This window comes from Pleurodeles waltl, chromosome 5, assembly GCF_031143425.1.
Source record: "Pleurodeles waltl isolate 20211129_DDA chromosome 5, aPleWal1.hap1.20221129, whole genome shotgun sequence".
In the NCBI taxonomy this organism is placed as follows: Eukaryota; Metazoa; Chordata; class Amphibia; order Caudata; family Salamandridae; genus Pleurodeles; species Pleurodeles waltl.
Window position 1 is genome coordinate 67,784,128 of NC_090444.1, and position 23,643 is coordinate 67,807,770.

At 47.0% G+C, this 23,643-nt stretch overlaps 1 protein-coding gene across 1 annotated transcript in view; it reads left to right on the forward strand.

Moving 5' to 3' along the window:
• Positions 1-23,643, forward strand: part of GTF3C2 (general transcription factor IIIC subunit 2) — a 720,157-nt gene that overhangs the window by 538,581 nt on the left and 157,933 nt on the right. The window contains exons 15-16 of the mRNA XM_069236502.1: positions 19,175-19,262; positions 19,683-19,811. Of these exons, the coding sequence (XP_069092603.1) occupies positions 19,175-19,262; positions 19,683-19,811 (217 nt within the window). The remainder of the gene's footprint in view (positions 1-19,174; positions 19,263-19,682; positions 19,812-23,643) is intronic.

Consider the following 23,643-nt stretch of genomic DNA (forward strand, 5'->3'; position numbering starts at 1 on the left):
TCGGGTTGCCACCTTTCCCAGAGAAACACATTGGCCGTCTGTTCACATTTTAGTATTCTAGAAAGGCCTGGGCATGTTAAAACAGACTTTTCTGATGTGTTTTTTGATTTGTAACATTACTTTTCTTTGTGTTTAGTTTAATTATCAGTCAGGTGCTATTAGGGCTACTGTAGGACACACTTTAAAGTATTTTCTTCTAACATTTACTGTTCTAAGCATGTTGCTGATGGTGGAGGAAGATTCTGGCTTTAGGATTTTTGTACCTACAGGGCATTAAAATACCGGTCATTCTGGTATAAAACCAGTCTGGTGGCAACCCTAGCGCAGGCTTCCTGTATATTTTCGCTTGGAGTGATTGCCAGTGCTTTGTGCCATATGACAATAAAAAGACCAGAGCAGGGTATTTGCATTCAGGTATGGGCAGGCTGCTTTGATATACACTGGCTGCTGAGTTATCTGCAGATTGGGGATCGAGGACAGCCTGGTGAGATAGGAGGTTTAAGCCAGTGAGTTAACGAAGTTAAAATGCTCCAGGAGAGCGATTTGAAACCCTATTTTTGGTGACTCACACATGGAGATACTGGTCTCCAACAGAAAATAAAAAAACAGCGGCTATAGGAAAAAAGAGCTTTCTGTGGCTAAACCTTCCTCTTCTAAAGGAACTCTAGGGAAGGTCCAAAAGAGTCCTCTTACTGCCAAGACTTGTGCAGGGTTAAGCACACATGATGCCATTGTTATAAGACTATGAAACAAAAATATTGGTCATGGGAGAGAGCCATGGCGTACTTTGAAGGGTGAATGGGGAAATATGAGCCAGCGGTGGGCCACTGAAATGGACAAGTCGCTGTCCTTGAGTTGGGATAAACTTGAAGCTGACGTGCAGTGGAGTGCCCTATCTGCCTAAATGGCGTCAGAAGTGCGGCATTTGTAAAATCAGCGAGATCCTCCATCCTCCACACTGGGCTCATCTCCACTAGATGTAAATTACTTTACAATGCTCTTTGAGGAAAGCGGTGACCAGCATGAATTGTTCTGTCCAGATTTTGCATCTTCAGGTCAGTAGCCTCTCTACAAGAGGTCTCCTAGAAAAAGAAATGGATGTAGACACATTGCTGGTGGAATTTTGTGCCTCAGCAAGAGGGAATATTTAATCAAGGTACTCAAATGTGCACATGATAGTTTGGGAGTAGATATTTACCTAGATGGACGCTGTGCAGCCTGACAATATCTTCAGAAAGGGAGAAAAGAATTGCTTTCCAGGGGATCTGAGGCTTCCATTATGTTCTTCACAACCCTGAGGGTGAGATAGGAGTTTCTCAAGAGATGGATGAGCTGCACTTGAGAATTGCTGGGGTTGCAGATGTTCTCCGTGACACATGTTTTACTGGTGATGTTTTCTCTTTCTGACGAGTTCTTCCATCACCAGTGGCGAGTGTGTGTTGATAAAAATATCTTGTATACTGTGCCTGACCCTTCCTGCTCACCGTCCCACCTCCTGCATGAGGTGGAGATGAAAGGGGTATAAGCAGGAATGGAATGGTGCTTGGTCCCACAGCCTTATGAGCTGAAATGTTACATTTGTGATTGACCAGAAGTCAATTACAGTAATGTTTTAAGTAGTTGAAGAAGAACTTTATATTACACTCCACTTAAAAAAAAACACTACATTCAAAGTGGACATGAACCCTAAAATGAAGGAACATGAGGGAAATGAAGCCAGTTATAGCAGTAGTGTGAATCTGAAAAAGTAACACTGAAGAGAAGCAACACCGCTTGTGTCCAACAGAGCTTTGCTGTGGCCATAGAACTGTTAATTATTATCCACTGGGCAACAGGTCCCTGCTATTGTGTGAAATAAGAATTTGCTATAATTGTTCTCTGAGAGAGTTTGACTTGAGTGAACGGTCCAACTCTGGAGGATTGTAAATGTAACCTTAGTCCCTTCCGGTATTACTCTGCGCTCTAGTAGTTCTTCTGAGGTGAGGGCCAAATCATTCATTTTTTTTTTTTAAAGAAATGTGTGTATGTTAACACTGCATTCTGTTTGATTGTACATTTACTTATTTTATTATTTGATCGATTACCCCTTTCTTTCAAAATGCTTTAGTAAGTTGTTAAGCATGCGAATATCTTATGTGTATTTTTTGGCCATATTTATGTAGAAGTGCATGCCATCTGTGATGTGTGGTGTGTCCCCTGCAATTAAATTGTGGTGAAAAATGCTGCTTGGGTTTGTATAGAAGGTCTTTGTTAAAGTGTGTCTAGATTCTCTTGTTACAAATGGCCTACAACACTTCTACATGTACATGTGTAATTGTTAGAAACAAAGCCACTCGTTAGCAAGATGTTAATGAGTATGGCTGCCTACTGTTATGTTGGATAAAAAGGATTTCCAAGTATTTCCAAACCAGTTCTAATCAGTGCCAGTTATAACACATCTGACTCATCCTGTTATGTCCTTGAACAGGTATGTGTATGTGCATCACCATTTGTAGCCCTAGGTGTAACCCCTTGAGGTAAGACAAGGGTGTGGAATTTAATTAATCTATTTTTTAAGAAATCTGCTTCACCTCTATAGAATCTACTACTTCAGATTTGGTGCAATAGAGTGAGTTGTTCTTCTTCTAGCCGAGCTCTGATACTACTCTGTCATATTCTGTAAAGGCTTCGATTCTACCAAGGCTCTGATTATACCACACGTCTCATCATTCCAGACTCTGAGCATACCAGGGTTCTGTTTATGTTAAACTTTTGTATAATGGTAGGCTCTGTTAATGTATGGGCTGTGTTTAGGTCAAGATACTGGTCATAATAGTTCTCTAATAGGCCATCAGTTTGGCTGTGCCAGAGTTCTAGTTAGAACATCGTTCCGTACATACCATTGTACTAAGTGTACCACTGCTCTCTTAATCATTTTAGTTGATGAGAAAGCTTCTTTTGAATTGCTCTGGCAAAATTATGTTTAAGCATTCATTCAATTTAAAACAATTGTACTGTAAATCAGCCAAGATTATATTTGGACTCCATTGGCCTGCCTTGCTATTTGAAGATCGATACCGCTTATAGACTAACCTTCTGCGCTTGACAACATTTTTAAATTCTTTGACAAATCACTACATTTCTCTGTGCCTCCGTTACCCTGTCTGCCATTGATATGAGCATATACTAATTGCTAGATAAATAATTGGCTTACATTTTACAACTAAATGAACTTTGCAAGTTCTTGTAGTGTCAAAATGTTATGGACCTACCTCTCAAAGCTATTTACACATGTAGATTTAGCTTACATATGCAAAAATTGATTTTGCACGCCAAAACAGATTTTCTCACATGATGATTTTCCTGGGAACAAGTCTACTGACAGAGGCTGGAAGTTAATGGGAAATGGTAGGTTCGATGGCATCTGTCGCTGTAGATACGCATGTTTTGCAATAGCTCGCCATCTGGTGTTGGGCCGGAGTGTTACAAGTTGTTTTTCTTCGAAGAAGTCTTTCGAGTCACGGGACCGAGTGACTCCTCCTTTTGTCTCCATTGCGCATGGGCGTCGACTCCATCTTCGATTGTTTTTTTTTTTCCGCCATCGGGTTCGGACGTGTTCCTGTCGCTCCGAGTTTCGGAACGGAAAAATAGCTAATTTCAGAAGATTTTCGTCGGTATTGTTGCGTTCGGGGTCGGCGTAGTTAGATTCAACACCGCGTCTAAGATCGAAGAGCTCCGGTGCCCTTCGGGGTAATTTTTTCGATCCCCTGTCGGGGCCTGGTCGGCCCGACCGCGTCCAGAAGAACGCCGATGGAACGGACCCCGTTCCGTTTCTGTCCCAAATGCCACAATAAATACCCCTATACAGACCAACACTTGGTCTGCAACCTGTGCCTGTCACCTGAGCACAGCGAAGACACCTGCGAGGCCTGTCGTGCGTTCCGGTCCCGAAAAACTCTCAGAGACCGTCGAGCCAGAAGACTTCAGATGGCGTCCGCGCCGACAGCCCACCGGGAGTTCGAGGAACAAGAAGAGGAGGGATCCTTTTCGATCCAAGAATCGGACTCCGAAGGATTCGACGATACACAAACCGTGAGTAGGACGTCGAAAACCACTCAAAAGAAGATTTACAAGGCCCAGGGGACGCCACTGCCATCAGGCCATGGCTCGACCCATAAATTCGGTGACCGACCGTCGGCACCGAAAAAGGCCCATACAGTGCCGAGATCGTCCGACTCCGGTCGAGACACCGGCACGCAGCCTTCTCGGGACCGAGAAAGTGCTGGAGACAAGCATCGACACCGAGATACCGGTGTAGACACGGCTCGACGCCGAGACAGCGGCACCGAAGAAGATCGACGCCGAGAGGTTTCGGCCCCGAAAAAGAAAAAAGTCACCTCGGAGTCGAAAAAAGATGCAGACAGGGTTTCGGTGCCGAAACAAACTGCAACCGACCCAGTTTCAGGCTCTTATACAGAAGAGCACTCGCTAACCTCCCAAATGCAAAAGCATAGGTTTGAGGAAGAACTACACTCAACGGATGTAGACCATACGCAAAAGCGTATTTTCATACAGCAGGGGACAGGAAAAATAAGCACCCTTCCCCCTATTAGAAGAAAGAGAAGATTGGAGTTCCAAACTGAACAAACACCACAAACAAAAGTGGTGAAAAAAGTTACCCCACCACCCTCTCCTCCACCTGTGATTAACGTCTCACCAGCACGAACTCCATCACATTCCCCAGCTCACACCACCATGAGCCAGGGTGACCAAGATCAAGACGCATGGGACTTATACGACGCCCCAGTGTCAGATAACAGCCCGGAGGCATACCCTACGAAGCCATCTCCACCAGAGGACAGCACTGCGTATTCTCAAGTGGTGGCTAGAGCAGCACAATTTCACAATGTAAGCCTCCACTCAGAACAGGTCGAGGATGACTTTTTATTCAACACACTCTCCTCCACCCACAGCTCCTACCAAAGCCTGCCTATGCTCCCTGGTATGCTCCGGCACGCAAAAGAAATCTTTAAGGAGCCGGTCAAAAGTAGGGCAATCACACCAAGAGTGGAAAAAAAGTATAAGGCGCCTCCTACAGACCCGGCTTTCATCACTACACAGCTGCCACCAGACTCTGTCGTTGTAGGAGCAGCTAGGAAAAGGGCCAACTCCCACACATCTGGAGATGCACCACCCCCAGATAAAGAAAGCCGCAAGTTCGATGCAGCTGGTAAAAGAGTCGCAGCACAAGCTGCAAACCAGTGGCACATCGCTAACTCCCAGGCACTACTTGCGCGCTATGACAGAGCCCATTGGGATGAGATGCAACATCTCATTGACCATCTGCCCAAGGACCTACAAAATAGGGCAAAACAAGTGGTTGAGGAGGGACAGACCATTTCCAACAACCAAATTCGCTCCTCCATGGACGCTGCAGATACAGCTGCACGGACAATTAATACATCTGTAACTATCAGAAGGCATGCATGGCTCCGAACGTCTGGATTTAAACCAGAGATTCAGCAAGCAGTTCTCAATATGCCTTTTAACGAAAAAGAACTGTTCGGTCCAGAAGTGGACACAGCGATTGAGAAACTCAAAAAAGACACGGACACTGCTAAAGCCATGGGCGCACTCTACTCCCTGCAGAGCAGAGGGAATTACAGCACATTCCGTAAAACACCCTTTAGAGGGGGGTTTCGGGGTCAAAGCACACAAGCCAGCACCTCACAGGCAACACCGTCCAGTTACCAGGGACAGTACAGAGGAGGTTTTCGGGGACAATATAGAGGAGGGCAATTCCCTAGGAATAGAGGAAAATTTCAAAGCCCCAAAACACCTACTACTAAGCAGTGACTCACATGTCACTCACCCCCTCCACACAACACCAGTGGGGGGAAGAATAAGTCATTATTACAAAGCATGGGAGGAAATCACTACAGACACTTGGGTTCTAGCAATTATCCAACATGGTTATTGCATAGAATTTCTACAATTCCCTCCAAACATACCACCAAAAGCACAAAATTTGACAAAACATCATTCCAATCTCCTGGAGATAGAAGTGCAGGCACTATTGCAAAAGAATGCAATCGAATTAGTGCCAAACACACAAATAAACACAGGAGTTTACTCACTGTACTTTCTGATACCAAAGAAGGACAAAACGCTGAGACCAATCCTAGACCTCAGAATAGTGAACACATTCATCAAATCAGACCACTTTCACATGGTCACACTACAAGAAGTTTTACCATTGCTAAAACTACACGACTACATGTCAACTTTAGACCTCAAGGACGCGTATTTCCATATACCAATACACCCATCGCACAGGAAATACCTAAGGTTTGTATTCAAAGGAATACATTACCAATTCAAGGTACTGCCTTTCGGATTAACAACCGCACCAAGAGTCTTTACCAAATGTCTAGCGGTAGTCGCTGCACACATCAGAAGGCAGCAAATACATGTGTTCCCATATCTAGACGACTGGCTAATCAAGGCCCATTCGTTAATAGAGTGCTCAATGCACACAAATCAGATCATACAAACCCTCTTCAAACTAGGGTTCACCGTCAACTTCACGAAATCCAACATTCTGCCGTGCAAGGTACAACAATACCTAGGAGCCATAATAGACACAACAAAAGGAGTAGCCACTCCAAGTCCCCAAAGAATTCAAAATTTCAACACCATCATACAACGCATGTATCCAACACAAAAGATACAAGCAAAGATGATATTACAACTCCTAGGCATGATGTCTTCATGCATAGCCATTGTCCCAAACGCAAGACTGCACATGAGGCCCTTACAACAGTGCCTAGCATCACAGTGGTCTCAAGCACAGGGTCACCTTCTAGATCTGGTGTTAATAGACCGCCAAACTTACCTCTCGCTTCTGTGGTGGAACAACATAAATTTAAACAAGGGGCGGCCTTTCCAAGACCCAGTGCCACAATACGTAATAACAACAGATGCTTCCATGACAGGGTGGGGAGCACACCTCGATCAACACAGCATACAAGGACAATGGAACGTACATCAAACAAAACTGCATATAAATCACCTAGAACTACTAGCAGTTTTTCAAGCACTAAAAGCTTTCCAACCAATAATAGTTCACAAATACATTCTCGTCAAGACAGACAACATGACAACAATGTATTATCTAAACAAGCAAGGGGGGGACACACTCCACGCAGTTAAGCCTGCTAGCACAAACAATTTGGCGTTGGGCAATTCACAACCAAATTCACCTAATAGCACAATTTATACCAGGGATCCAAAATCAACTCGCAGACAACCTCTCTCGAGATCACCAACAGGTCCACGAATCGGAAATTCACCCCCAAATTCTGAACACCTATTTCAAACTCTGGGGAACACCTCAAATAGACTTGTTTGCGACGAAGGAGAACGCAAAATGCCAAAACTTCGCATCCAGATACCCACACAAACAGTCCCTAGGCAATGCCCTATGGATGAACTGGTCAGGGATATTTGCTTACGCTTTTCCTCCTCTCCCTCTCCTTCCTTACCTGGTAAACAAACTCAGTCAAAACAAACTCAAACTCATATTGATAGCACCAACTTGGGCAAGGCAACCCTGGTACACAACGCTGCTAGACCTATCAGTAGTACCCTACATCAAATTGCCCAACAGGCCAGATCTGTTGACACAACACAACCAAAAGATCAGACACCCAGATCCAGCATCGCTGAATCTAGCATTCTGATGGATACAACTACCTGTGGATTCCTCACCTGATGAATACTCCCATGGCGCCAGCATTTGACGGAAATCTTCTTACTAGTCTCTGCACGTCGACGAGGACGTCACTCTAGCCCACGCGACGCCGTCTGACGTCATACAGGCAATAAGAAGTCCTCGCCGACGTGCCGATGACAGTTCCCTTTTTTCCGTGCATTCGAAACGGTTATCTTCGAGGGAGTTACTGTTACCTTCGTGGTTACAGTGTATTGTCTGCTGCGTAGTCTTCTCTGCGGTAACAATGTCTCAGAGGAAGTCGGGTTTCAAGCCCTGTCGAGAGTGTGGGGGCAAGATGTCAGTTACAGATCCTCACTCCGACTGTCTATGGTGTTTGAGCTCTGACCACGACGTCTCGACTTGCGATTCATGTCAACACATGAATCCGAAGGCCCTCAAAGAGCGCGAGGCCAAGTTATTCATGGCAAAGTCAAAGAAGAAGGAGAAACATCATAAGAAGTCTTCTTCGCCAAGGTCTCACCGGCGTCATCGAGACTCCCGGCGCCGTAGAGACTCACGACGTCACTCCAGCAAGGAGTCTCGTTCGAGGTCACCTTCGGCTCGGCGTCGGAGGACTTGGGAGGTCAGCCCCACGGTCACGCCGCATCCATCGACGCCGTTGCCCTCTCCGGCGTCACCGACTTCACCTGGTCAGGCGTCAGTGATTGAGGTGGTGCAGCCTCTTGTGTTTTCTCCGGCGTCGCAGACGTCGAGGCCGGCGTCGGGGTCGCCCTCGATCCAGGCACCCCAGTATCCGGTTTTTCCCACTCCTGGAGCCGATAGTACCGCGTTTCTTAATGCGATGTATACCATCTTTCAGCAGATGGCTCCAGGAGCTGCTCCGGCTGGTCCTTCGGGGCCCTTGGCCTTTTCGTTGGGTGATCCTGCGCCTCTTCGGCCGGCACCCTTTATGCCCTTTCTCCCTTTTGGGAATGTGGGCTCGGCGCCGGTGCCGGCGTCGGTGGCCGCTCCGGTGGCTTCGGATGTTTCGGCCCCGGAGGTTGCCCCTCCGTCGAAGTCAGGATTTTGCCCTGTGACTCCGGTTGATCCATCGGCTCCAAGACCTCGTCCTCCGGCTCCTGCCTCGACGCCGAAGCTGCCTGTGGCGCCGGACGCGGCGTCAGATGCTTCTGGAGATCGGCGCCGTTCTTCGACGTCGGCGGAGGCCATGTCGACTCCGCGTATCGAGGAGAGACTTCATTCGAGGAGGCGTGCTCTCCGTCTTTTAGAAGAGCAAGAGTACCAGCGAGTCCTAGAGGAGGGAGAGATTGAGGACTCTGGAGACGGACTGCATGGTCTGGATACAGCCAGTGGGCTGGACACTTCCCCTGAGTGGGACCTTTCATCTCCAGGGGAATATACGGAGGAGGCTGCTTCCTTTCATGCTGTGGTGAGGAAGGCAGCGAGCTTTTTGGACCTGCCTTTGCCGGTGGCAGAGGCAAAGCAGAATTTGCTGACAGAGGTATTGCATCCAGCCTCTGCTGCAGCTGAGCCTCTCTTGCCATTTAATGAGGCTTTGCTGGATCCGGTGTTGGAGGTGTGGAAGAAGCCGGTGTCTTCCTCGGCCGTTCATAGGGCTGTGGCCAGGAGGTATCGAGCTGCACCATCTGACCCTGGCTTTCTCTCTAGACACCCTACGCCGGAGAGCTTGGTGGTGCAAGCCTCCTGTTCCTCAAAGTCAGCGCCTGGTTCCTTCCCGACGGTGCCTGGAGACAGAGACTCCAAGAAACTGGATGCGCAGTCCAAGAAAATATTTTCGTCATGCAGTTTGGCGTTGAAGGCCACCAACGCCACGTGCATTCTGGGGAGGTACATCCATGCGCTGATGGATGATATTTCGTCTTCATTCACGGAGCTTCCCCAGGGTCTTTTGGATGTGGTCTCGGACGCCCAGGCTGCCGCGACCCAGATTATCCAGTCTGGGCTGGACACGACCGACTCGGTGGCCAGGGCGATGGGCACGGCTGTGGTGGCAAGAAGACAGGCCTGGCTCCGAAACTCAGGGTTCTCTGCGGATGTGCAGTCGACCCTGCTGGACCTCCCGTTTGATGGGGACAGACTGTTTGGAGCCAAGGCAGATTCAGCCTTGGAACGATTTAAGGAGAGCAGAGCCACAGCCAAATCGTTAGGACTGCAAGCTCCTTCTTCCTCTGCCTCTTCTAGAATTTTCAGGAGGTTTCGGGGATTTGGGCGTGGCTCTTATTCCTCTTCCTTTCGGGGGAGGTTCCAGCAACCCGCCTCTTCCCTCCCCTATAGGTCATTTAGAGGGAGGGGGAGGGGTGGGGTCCGTACCAGAGGAGCCTCTCAACAGCACTCTGCCTCTTCCTCGTCCTCTGGAGGGGTGCAGCAGGGGAAGCAGCCTTAGGCTTCCACCGTTTCCCACTCACTCCTCTCCTGTAGGGGGAAGATTACAGCGTTTTCTCCACAAGTGGAAGTCTATCACAACGGACACTTGGGTTCTCGGCATTGTGGGAAAAGGCTACGCCCTTCCCTTTCGGGAGTTCCCGCCCCTCATCCCGCCCCGCCCATCTTATTGTTCAGAAGAACACCTCCTGTTGCTAGAACAGGAGGTTCAAGTCCTCCTTTCAAAGGGCGCGGTAGAGTTGGTCCCAGAGCAGGAAAAGGGTCGAGGTTGTTACTCAAGATACTTCCTGATTCCCAAAAAGGATGGTCAGTTGAGACCAATCCTGGATCTGAGGATCTTGAATTGGTTCCTCAAACAGGAAAAGTTCAAGATGCTGACCCTAGCACAGGTGCTTTTGGCGTTGAACAAGGAAGATTGGATGGTGTCTGTCGACTTGCAGGATGCTTACTTTCATATCCCGATACTCAAGTCGCACAGGAAGTATCTCCGGTTTGTGGTAGGGTCGCAGCACTATCAGTTTGCGGTTCTCCCGTTTGGTCTTACTTCAGCACCTCGAGTCTTCACAAAGGTGATGTCAGTGGTTGCGGCGGAGCTCAGAAGGAAGGGGATAGCAGTATTCCCTTACTTGGACGACTGGTTGATCAAAGCCAAGTCCCCGGAGCTTGTGTCGCATCATCTGCAGTCAACAACCCAGTTGTTGTTCGACCTGGGCTTTTCGGTGAACGTGCCCAAATCTCACCTGGAGCCCTCTCAGCGCCTCCTGTTCATAGGGGCAGTACTGGATACAACATTGAGTCGAGCCTTTCCTCCGCCTCAGCGGATTCAAGATATTCAGGAATTGGTTCCAATGTTTCGAAATGGAGCGGTAGTTCCAGTCCTCAAGGTCCTTCGTCTGCTCGGTCTGTTCGCCTCCTGCATTCTGTTGGTCACGCATGCTCGCTGGCACATGAGGGCTCTTCAGTGGTGCCTCCGAAGGCAGTGGTCTCAACACAAGGGAGATTTAGAAGGTACTGTCAAGATCTCCAGAGATGCTGCTGTGGAATTGAAGTGGTGGATTGCGGGCAACAATCTTTCACAGGGGAAGCCGTTCGCGCAGTCGCCACCAGTGGCCACGGTAATAACGGATGCCTCCACCCTAGGATGGGGAGCTCATCTGGGGGATCTGGAGATCAAAGGGCTTTGGTCTCCAGAGGAACAGGTGTTTCATATCAATCTGTTGGAGTTACGGGCTGTACGTTTGGCTCTCAAGGCCTTCCTCCCATCCCTTCGTGGTCAGTCGGTACAGGTCCTGACGGACAATACTACCACGATGTGGTACATAAACAAACAGGGAGGAGTAGGGTCGTACCTTCTCTGCAGAGAAGCTCTTCGGCTATGGTCCTGGGCAAAGGACCATCAGATTTGCTTGGTGGCAAATCATCTGGCCGGGGTCTTGAATGTACGTGCGGACAGTCTCAGTCGCCAATTCTCGGCAGACCACGAGTGGCGTCTCCATCCAGATCAAGTCTGTTTAATCTTCCAGATGTGGGGGTTTCCTCGGATAGATCTGTTTGCCACTCGGGAGAACGCGCATTGCCCGTTATTCTGCAGCCTCCAGTATCCGATGCAGGGAGCGTTGGGGGACGCGTTTCAGATAACCTGGTGCGACCAGTTGCTTTACGCGTTTCCCCCCATACCCTTGATTCCTCGAGTGTTGAGGAAAATTCGCCAAGACCGGGCCCAAGTCATCTTAATAGCTCCGGATTGGCCAAGGAGGGTATGGTACTCCGACCTTCTCCAACTCTCACTGTGCCCTCCGCTCCGTCTCCCTCTCAGGGCAGACCTCCTCTCGCAGTCGCAGGGGCAGGTTTTACACCCCAACCTCCAGAGTCTGCACCTACATGCTTGGAGATTGAACGGGGCAACCTGAGTTCCTTCTCTCTCCCGCCTGATGTAGTGGATGTTATCTTAGCGGCCAGGCGACACTCCACTAAATCTATCTACGCTAATAGGTGGTCTAAATTTGTTATGTGGTGTGGAGAGAGACAGATTGATCCCTTACATGCTCATCTGTCACATGTTTTGTCTTTTGCACTGTCTCTAGCGCAGAAAGGTTGTGCAGTAGCTACCATTAAGGGTTATTTGTCGGCCTTGTCAGCCTTCATTTGTCTTCCAGACCAACCATCGTTATTTAAATCCCCTATTGTTCTCAGATTCTTGAAAGGTCTTCTGAATCAATATCCTCCAAAACCATTCGTTATGCCTCAATGGGATTTGTCCTTGGTCCTGACTTTCCTTATGGGGTCCCCTTTTGAGCCTATGCATTCTTGCCCCTTAAGGTATTTGGTTATTAAAACAGTATTCCTGGTAGCTATAACATCTGCAAGGAGAGTGAGTGAGTTGCAGGCCTTATCGGTTAAACCCCCTTATATAACGTTTTATGGGGATAAGGTGGTGTTGAGGACCAAGGCTGCTTTCCTTCCGAAGGTTGTTTCACCCTTCCATTTGGCTCAGACAATCACTTTGTCCACGTTTTATCCTCCGCCTCATCCTTCAAAGGAGGAAGAAAGACTACATCGCCTGGACCCAAAAAGGGCGTTGAGCTTCTATATCGACAGAATGAAGGATATCAGGCTGGAGGATCAGCTGTTTGTCGGATACGTGGGCAAGAGGAGAGGAAAGGCAGTCCACAAGAGAACACTCTCCAGGTGGGTTGTTCTTTGCATTAAAATCTGTTACTCTTTGGCAAAGAAGGATCCGCCTGAGGGCATTAGAGCTCACTCCACCAGAGCTAAGTCGGCCTCTTCGGCCTTGGCCAGGGGTGTTCCTGTGGTCGACATCTGCAAGGCCGCAACTTGGTCGTCCCTTCACACTTTTGTGAAACATTACTGTTTGGACTCTGAGGTCAGAAGGGACGGTCATTTTGCACGGTCAGTGCTGCAGGATTTCTTGGTTTGACCATTTAGGCACCCACCGCCGGGCGTGGTACTGCTTTGGGACTCTATTCATCAGGTGAGGAATCCACAGGTAGTTGTATCCATCAGAAGAACGAGTTACTTACCTTCGGTAACGACTTTTCTGGTGGATACATTAGCTACCTGTGGATTCCTCACGGTCCCACCCGCCTCCCCGTTGCCTTTTTGGTCTCTCCAAGCAATCCTTGAGTGTGCTCCTTTTGGTCTTCAAAGTTGCAATACATTTTGCATGTATGATATTTGTATATATGTGTATATTTATATATAAATCTATATATATATTGGGTATATACATGATTCGTATGTATAAATATATTTATTTGTTTTAAAAAAAAAAAAAAAAAAAAGGTTATATTAAATCTACAGCTATTTTATTGCAATGTTGTGTGATTTACAATATTAAGAGATGTTGCTTTGCTCTTTCATTGCATTGGGTTATTATTATTCTCATGCACGTAAAAAATGTTGGTACTGTCATCGGCACGTCGGCGAGGACTTCTTATTGCCTGTATGACGTCAGACGGCGTCGCGTGGGCTAGAGTGACGTCCTCGTCGACGTGCAGAGACTAGTAAGAAGATTTCCGTCAAATGCTGGCGCCATGGGAGTATTCATCAGGTGAGGAATCCACAGGTAGCTAATGTATCCACCAGAAAAGTCGTTACCGAAGGTAAGTAACTCGTTCATCTGGCTCCTGAGATCCTAGAATTCGGGCACTTACAACTTACCCAAGAATGTATGGAAGTCATAAAGCAAGCCAGAAGGCCATCCACCAGGCACTGCTATGCAAGTAAATGGAAGAGGTTTGTTTGCTACTGCCATATTAATCAAATACAACCTTTACACTCAACTCCAGAACATGTAGTGGGCTACTTGCTTCACTTACAAAAATCTAACCTGGCTTTCTCTTCCATTAAAATACACCTTGCAGCAATATCTGCATACCTGCAGACTACCTATTCAAATTCCCTATATAAGATACCAGTCATTAAAGCATTCATGGAGGGCCTTAGGAGAATTATACCACCAAGAACACCACCTGTTCCTTCATGGAACCTAAATGTTGTCCTAACTAGACTTATGGGTCCACCTTTTGAACCCATGCACTCCTGCGAAATACAGTTCCTAACCTGGAAGGTTGCATTTCTCATCGCCATTACTTCCCTAAGAAGAGTAAGCGAGATTCAGGCGTTTACAATACAAGAACCTTTTATACAACTACACAAGAATAAGGTCGTCCTAAGGACTAATCCTAAATTTTTGCCAAAGGTTATTTCACCGTTCCATCTAAATCAAACAGTGGAACTTCCAGTGTTCTTTCCACAGCCAGATACCGTAGCTGAAAGGGCACTACATACATTAGATGTCAAAAGAGCATTAATGTATTACATTGACAGAACAAAGAACATCAGAAAGACTAAACAACTATTTATTGCATTTCAAAAACCTCATGCAGGAAACCCAATATCAAAACAAGGTATAGCCAGATGGATAGTTAAATGCATCCAAATCTGCTACCTTAAAGCTAAACGACAGCTGCCCATTACACCAAGGGCACACTCAACCAGAAAGAAGGGTGCTACCATGGCCTTTCTAGGAAACATCCCAATGCAAGAAATATGTAAGGCAGCCACATGGTCTACGCCTCACACATTCACCAAGCACTACTGTGTAGATGTGTTATCCGCACAACAAGCCACAGTAGGTCAAGCCGTATTAAGAACATTATTTCAAACTACTTCCACTCCTACAGGCTGAGCCACCGCTTTTGGGGAGATAACTGCTTACTAGTCTATGCAAAACATGCGTATCTACAGCGACAGATGCCATCGAACTGAAAATGTCACTTACCCAGTGTACATCTGTTCGTGGCATCAGTCGCTGTAGATTCGCATGTGCCCACCCGCCTCCCCGGGAGCCTGTAGCAGTTTGGAAGTTACCTTCAACTATTTGTATATGTATCATCTCAACCTTAAATAGGTACATACTTAGTCACTCCATTGCATGGGCACTATTACTACAATTCAACTCCTACCTCACCCTCTGCGGGGGAAAAACAATCGAAGATGGAGTCGACGCCCATGCGCAATGGAGACAAAAGGAGGAGTCACTCGGTCCCGTGACTCGAAAGACTTCTTCGAAGAAAAACAACTTGTAACACTCCGGCCCAACACCAGATGGCGAGCTATTGTAAAACATGCGAATCTACAGCGACTGATGCCACGAACAGATGTACACTGGGTAAGTGACATTTTCATTCCAGGGTTGGGGATCCCCTGTGAGTTTAATATTATTCATTAGCTCTACTCAGATATTTACTCCTGACAGTAGTAAAACTGTTTCATAAGTTTGACAGGAATCTTCTCCAATAAAAGGGTGAAAGTGTTCTTAAAGGAGTTCCTCATGCTAGAAAATATTTTTCCCACCGTGGAAAATTTGCACTTACTCTGCAAATTTTCGTACGAGCAAATGTGCACTTGTATATCGCGAAAATTGAATTTCGGAGTATGCTTTTCTGGCCTACTGAATTAAACGTGGGAATTCCCGAAAGAGATCAGTTTGCCCCAGTGCGAGGTCATGGAACTGTAGTTGCACTTTTGTCACTTTCTTTAAGAATGAGCACCAGGGTTTTTTTTTTGGTCTGGCCACTGAGAAAGCGTTAAATATGTTGACAGACCATTTTTGGCCCCAACAAACCATGTACAACATACATACATTGAGGGTCTTTTGGTCAGCAGGCTTCTTCTATTGGTCTGTTAAATTGCCATTCACATCTTGCTTCTGCCCACCATAGCATACAGCACAAGACAGTGAGTCAGCCATTTTCCCCCACTCGCTCCCTTTACTTTGAGTGACTTCAGGAGGACCACCAACAAGCCTTGTCAAATGCAAGCTGGAGCAAAAAAAGAGTAGCAAGGCTGAAGAAGCCCAGCAAGGCCCAGCGGCTCGACCCTTCGAGGAAGTCCGGGCTGACCCTCAGCAGTCGGGAGAGTCTGCAGAAGCAATCGCAGCCCCCACAAAGGAAATAATATTGCAAGGCAAGGTCTTTTCGGGAGTTGCAGTCTTGTCGGTTCCTGAAGTGTCCAGTTGCGGTTCCGGTGGCCAGGAGCAGAATAGATCGATGCAGAGAGTCCTGCTGGAATCTTGCATGCCAAATCAGGGGACCCACCTGCAAGGGAGTCCCTAAATATCCCTAACAGGGGGCTTGGTCACTGATGTCAGCTGCCTGACCTGGCTACTCAGATGCTTCCAGAGACTTCTGCACATTTTGTTTTCAAGATGGCAGAATCAAGTGGCCACCTGGAGGAACTCAGGGCACCACCTCTGGGGTGGTGATTGACAGGGGAGTGGTCACTCCCCTCGCCTTTGTCCAGTTTCGCGCATGAGCAGGGACAGGGGTCCTCGGACTGATGCAAACCAGTTTATGCAAGGAGGGACACCAAATGTGCCCTTCAAAGCAAACCAGTGGCTTGGGGTGGCTACCCCTCCCCAGTCTTGTAATACCTATTTCCAAGGGAGAGGGTGTTTCCTCCCTCTCCCACAGGACGTCCTTTGTTCTGCCTTTCCCTGCCTGAGCTGGTCAAGCAGCAGGAGGGTAGAAACCTGTCTGAGGGGCTGCAGCAGCATGGGCTGCTTGCAAACCCTGAAATACTGGTAGGAGCAATACTGAGGGGGTCCTCTAAGGAGCCCCGAGAGTGCATGGAATCATGCCACCACAACTGCCATTAGTATTGGGGTATGATTCCGATATGTTTGATACCAAACATGCCTAGGTTTGGAGTTACATTATGGAGCTGGACCACAGGTAGTGTGACCTGTAGCCAGTACATGGGTAAAATGGCTTCCCCGCACTAACGAAGTCCAGTGCATTGGTACTGGAGTTCATAGGAACACCTCTGCTCATGCAGGGGTGCCCTCTCACACAGGGACCTCCACCCCGGGCTAGGAGGGCCTATCATAGGGGTGACTTACAGTGACCAGTAGTGAAAGGGTGCATGCACCTTTTCACACAGGCTGCAGTGGCAGACCTGTAGACATAGTTTGCATGGGCTCCCATGGGTGGCATAATACAGCCCATGGGGGGGGACCCCTGGTGTACCAATGCCCTGGGTACCCAAGTACCCTATACTAAGGACTTACAGGGGTACACCAGTATGCCAATCGTGGGTTGTAAAGGGTACCAAAGCACTCAAATTTGGGGGTAAGAGCACAATCACTGGAGTCCTGGTTAGCAGGTTCCCAGTGAAAACAGTGTAAACACACTGATAAACAGGCAAAAAGTGGGGGTAACCATGCCAGAAAGGGTGACTTTCCTACATCTAGAGTATCAATTGAATTTTGTGTCTCTGGCTTATCTTAAAAATAAAGTGATGTTTGATGTGTTCTGCCCTCTGCAGCGCAAGAGCCATCCTGTTGGGGTTGTGATTATGGACTTTCATTCTCTGCATCAGAATCTGATTCCATTTCTACATTGGGAAGGCCCTCCTCCTTAAAGCAGTGTCATGTAACATTGCACAGGTAGCTATGATTTTGCCACAGATGTCTGCATGTTACTGTAGAGCTCCAACACTCTTGCGCAAACACCTTAGTTGTCCTTTGAGGATGCCAAAGGTGTGCCTTATTACAGAGCGTGTAGTCCTGTGAGCTTGGTTGTATCTTGGCTCACTTCAAATGCGTGTTCAAATAGAGTATTAGTATCCAAAGATGTAATGCGTAAGCACTGTCACCTACAGAATAACACACGCTTGCATTACCATCTGCAGATCTGTTCAATCACCTTGAGACAGACGAAAATATATCACACTGTGGCGGGACATATAAGAATCATGAGTGCTGCCTGGAGAGTGAACATCAAGGTTTGTTATAATACAGGAGGCATCATACAACCTAGATATTGAGGGAGTGACTGTTTTTGTAATTACGAAAAATAAACTCAATTTCACAGAGTGGACATATGAATACCATCTATGCAGCCAGTGACATTACAGAATTCTGCAGTACAACAAAAATTCAGTTCAGTATGTTATAAGTCCTGTTGGCATACAGGAAAACTAATATAATCATGAATTTTAGACAACATAACATCAAGGAAATATTTAAAAAAAACGTAAAATAGCACTTTGTGATACTGCCCCTGCTCAGCCATTACTCCTTGGTAACCTCTCAGGCTGAGGTGAAGTGACAGAGTATTTGAACATGGGTGGTATGGCATTAGAGCTGTAGAGGTTTGTGGCAGTGGATTTAATTATGAAATTAAATCCAAAATACCTGACTACTTAGTCTGGTCGTATTATAGACCTTCTCCTCTATTTGGTTAAAGGGGGGTGGTAACCCTAATCCTCAAAATCCCCTCTGCAGACCTGCCAAAATACCCATCCTCCTCACAAGAACTTACAAGGCTGTTATTATAAAAGGGCCTGATGCATGTGGGTCAGTTTTTATAGGTGGCACATGATTACCACCTGACTGAAGTTGGTGGTAAATTGCACTTGCAAAAACTGGATTTTGCGACTGCTTATACATACAAATACTGGTTCGCTATTAGGGAATTCGTAATAACAATCCAGTATTTGTAATAACAAAAATAGTGATTCATTCAGATCTTTAAAAAAAAAAAAAAACGATCCGAATGCCTTTCTTGCATTGGAAAACAGATTTTTGTATTCGCAAACGGCCTAAAATAACGATTCAGATACTTTGCGAGTGCAAAAAGCATGTGATGGCGAGGAATCTGCAGTTAGATAGATTGGTCACCACAAAGAATACTACAAAAGGTAAGTAACATGTTCTTTAGTGCCCTGAAGTAAGGGTATATGCTGTTAGCAAAAATAAAAGACAGTATATTAAGGAATCCTTTGCTCTTTTTTTTTTTTTTCTTTTTTCATTCTTATACTTGATTTATTGTGTAGGTTTATATTCCATAAGTAGCAGTGGCTGCTGCTGGAATACCATGGCACCTGAATTATGTTTAATGTAAACCACCCTCTAAAAACATGTTTCTTTGATATGCAAACTAAATGCAAACAGATATGTTTTTATTGAATTATCAGCATGCAGTAGACTGCAAATTTGAGTTGATGTTCTCTGTTCTTTCTGTGTTGTAGTTATGGTCTCTGTGGAATTCACTTTCTGGACACTGGTTGCCTTGGGTACAAGGCCTACTACATTGCCCCAAGGAAAGGAACTGTTTGGGTAAGATGTGGAGAAGTATGTACTACACACTGCGCAGGGATTGTAAACATTGTAACATGTGACGTTGAACTACTAGCATAGCATCTACCCACACGTGAAACGTAAAAAAAGGCAAATGTACTTATTGCATAAATCCTACGATATTAGCTCTTTTTTACAGTATGTTAACTTTGTTGCTTTAGAATTCCATAATATGTTAAATAATATGCAAAAAATAATATAAATAATATAACAATAATAGTATTATGTTCTAGATCTTGAAGTCTGCCTTTTGTACGTAGTTCCAACCACGCTTTAATTACTTTCTTAAGTTGCATGTGTAACTTGTGTTGAAGGCTGCGTTATTCTTATCATAGCTTCAAGTAAATGATTTTCACTAATACTACTCTGCATAACTTTATTCCTATTTTGCTTTGGCAGAGTATCTCTGGTTCGGACTGGTTAAACAGCATAGTTGCTGGAGATGTCACTGGGGAGGTGATAGCCGCTATATTACCTGATCTCACCAACAATCCATCCAACATCAAGCGACCTTCTGAGCGAAGATTCGTAAGTCATACTTTTCCTTTTTTTCCTTTTAGCTCCCTCCCCCTTGACTCCATCTTCTCTCACATCACCCATAAATAGAAATGTAGTCTAGCCCTCTTTCAGTTTTTGTTGATACCTGAGCAGGTGTTTGCGTAGTCTGCTCGTCTGATATGCTGAATGTTTTATTGCCACTGACATGCTATTAATCTGATACGTAGATGATATTTTAGTAGTTGTGTTAATCTGAGCCCTTTTAAGTCCAGCTTACTAAACGGCACACGCGCGGACTGTTGTGAAGCATATTGTGGTCATGAAGTTATAGGGGTTTGGAAGCCTGCCCTTTGCTTTCGCTTGGCTTTTGTTGACCGTGTCATGTGCCTGCTTATTATTCCTGTCCTAGATATTGTTTGTCCCTTCCTTAGAGCATTGCCGCTTTACATGTGTATTTTTACCTAGTGTCAGTGCTCGATGTTTGGTAACTATTTTCCTCTTTGTGCATGCACTGAGTGTGTGTGTTTGAGCTTTCTTACTTGTGTATTGCTGCCTGTCCCCATATGCTTCTCCCTGCCCAGTACTTGTCATGCTCGTCCGTGTGCTTCTTCCTGTTACGCTGTCAACACCCTCCTTCTCCCATGTTGCTTCTATGCCTCCCTGCCCTCCCCTTGATGTTTCCACGTCTCCCTGCCTGTGTTGATTCAGTGACCCCGCCCTTCCCCCTGTTGTCGCCCGGGGTATTTAGTTACTGATCTGACATCAGACATGAAAAATTGGAAACAGCCACATAATTTTGTAGGAGCATGTATGCGTACTGCACGTGACTACAAAATGACACAGGCAGGCACATAAAAGGGTTTCTTTTACTTTAGCCACGCTGCACCATCATGGATGCTGTGTGTCATGGCTAACAACCATCAGCAAAACGAATAGGGCAAAAAAGGCGAATCCCACTGACTTTGACAATGCTTGTTTGGTTTGGTGTAGGCAAGGGCATAATGTTACTAACAAGTATACAGAGTAGCCTTTGGGTCAGATCCCTTCAGCTGTTAGCTTTTTTGGGTCAATGTCGTTCAGCCTCATTCAGCAGTTGCTTGTTTGAAGTGTCCTTCACACTTTGGGTCAGCCCACAACATTTTGTGTATGGTTATAGGGTTTGTCATTTTGCATTGGCGATTGGCAAGAGAGTAGTCTGTCTTCGGGTTTCTTTGTGCAGTAACATGGCAAGTTGCTTGGGTACTGGTTAGAGTACCTTGATACCTGGCATGGCCCTCTAATGTGCAACTACCTCAACAGCTGCCACTCTTAGTGTGCCTATGTGAATGCAGCGATTCTGGCCATGTAAACTGGTGTTGCATTCGGAAGTGTGATGATGATGCAGAGATTATCTAGAGAGTGTAGGACCAGTCTTCACTTCGGGCCTCATTTTACAACCGCGTTCCCAGACCTAATGGCTCTGCAGCTATAGGTCAGAGATCAGAGAGCCCCTAAAAGTGCCTTAATGACTAAGAAAACAGTGCCTTACCAACTTTCACAGTGAAGCCATAATTCCATAACCGGTTTCTATTGGGTGCCTGCTCTTTGCATGTGTGTAAAGCATTACAGTGCGGTACACTACAGTATTCTGCAACATATGGAAAGGTTTTTGGTTGGCATGATTAGTTTGGTGCTAGATGTAACCTAAAAATCAGTTTTGGAGCTTAAGATCTAGAATGCCAGCAAGGCCAGCCCACAAAGCTAAGTTACTCAAAGGGGGTACAGAAACTACTGCCTAGCTAGTCCAAAAATAGTAAGCAAGAGAGCTCGATAGGCATTACATTAGAAGAGTTAAAAATGCACACGTCAGTTTAGGAGTCTAGGGACATCCAGTTCCCATAATGCCTTATAACGGCAGTTTCTTCAGAGTCAATTCTTTCTTTTAGGCTCTTTGTTGTTTTTGCATTTGTTGTTTGAGTTTTCTCTCAGAATCCATTCTTTTTTATTGGTGCCTTTTACATCTGAGAAGTGATCTGTGTTATTCCTGATGGGTACTTTTAAATGCGGATTCCTCACCTTGCGTATATTTCTCCAGGGGGCAGTCTGCGTCCTGTGCGCAGATAGGTGGCTTTGTAAAGCTTCTCACCAACATGGTTCTGCTATGGCAGTGACAAGCAAGGTTGCATGATAGTTCTATCCAGGAGCAATGGGACATCGGCTTCTTTGTTTCCACGCGTTCAGATTTGGATCTGGAGCTTTACTCCTCTCGCCTTTTAAAGATTTATTTTCTAAAAATGTATTTTTACCAGTGTACTGGGGAAATATGTCATCGCCCAAAATGACTGTGTTTAAACCTTGTAGGTATTGTTGTAAGCAAATGTTTGTGACAGATACCCAGAAACGATGCCTGGGGTTGGAACACCACTCCAGGGCCTGCGACTACTAGGCCCAGATGAACCCAAAGGCCATATGGGACCATAAGGTGAAACTCTACATAGCCAAGCAATGGAAGATTTCATACTGTAAGCAGTAGAAGTGAAGAGGTAGGTCTCCTTCTTGCTCCAAAAGTTGTTGCTGTGGCAAATTCTTATCGAGGTTGACGCCGTCTGGAAACTCAAAGAAGCACACTAAGCCCTAGTGACAATTGGCCCCTTCCCACCACTCGAACTCCTGAAGGGCTGATTCCAAACTTAGTCCCGATGGAGCCTGAATTTCCGGGATCATTGGCAACATCAGCCTTTAGAGAGGCCATGCTGTGCGTAATTTGCTTTTAATTTGCTCTAGTGCACCTTCAGGCCCTCGCCCTCTGCAGAAGTCTCCAGTCAGGGTTTCACCGATGGGTTCACCTTCAGCACCACTTTTGCCTCTTGAATCTGTTTCTGGTTCTGTACCAGCTTTGGTGCAGACTTTGGTTCAAGCATCACTGTCTGCACCAGTTCCTTTGACATAGATGGTGGTGCCGATGCCGCAAGAGGAACTACCACCTATAGTGGTTTCTGACTCCGAGCAAACCTAATCTGTAGCTTGAACCAAGCAGCGTTCCGATCCCATTGAAGCACAGCCAATAGCCAACCCTTCTGACTGACACATTGCCCTTATTCCACGACAAAGTTCATACATTACACCAGCTCTTTGGTTCTGATTCCAACAATGACGAAGGGGACGGGGGTGTGGCAAGATGGCCGTCACCGTGTGAGGCTCTGCCGGGCCCGGGGCCGTTTCTCCGTTTTATTTCTCCCTTGGACGGTGCTGGCGGGAGCGGACCTAGCGTGCTCCCTGAGAAGAACCCCTGGGTCGTCACTGGCGGCCCGGGAGCGAGAGTGCGGCCGGAGCTGGTGCAGAATTGCGCGGGCGGGCCTGCAGACGGCCTCGCCTGCGCGCGCAAGTTATAGGGCGGGCAGACGCGGAGGCCCGTGGGCGCTTCCTGCGAGCGTGCAGGCCGGGTGCGGTGGTTTGACAGGGGGCCGATCGGCGACTGGGTCGAGTCGCGGCCCCGGGGCGCATCTGGATTTCGCTGCGCCGCGGAGACATTGCTGGACCTCGCGGTCCTTGTGATTTCCAGCCGCTGTGGCCGCCGGGAGCTATTGGGCTCGGCGGGACCAGGATCGCGGAGGGCCGTGAGAGGAGCGGGCCCGGTTCTGGATCCAGGGTCGATCCTGAGTGGAAGGGGTTGGCCCTGAGGTCGGTGGTGGCCGGGAGCACCGGCCATTGCGGTGTGGATTGCCCATGGAGCTGTGGATTGGCGTGGTGGGGCCCCTCCTGGTGTGGCCCTGGGGGCTCGCTGGTGCTCTCCCTGGAGTCGGGGGGGGGGGGAGCCATCTGGAGCGCCTAATTAAACTCCTCGAGCTGCCTGTTGGAGATACGCGGCAGTGCCCAGACAGTG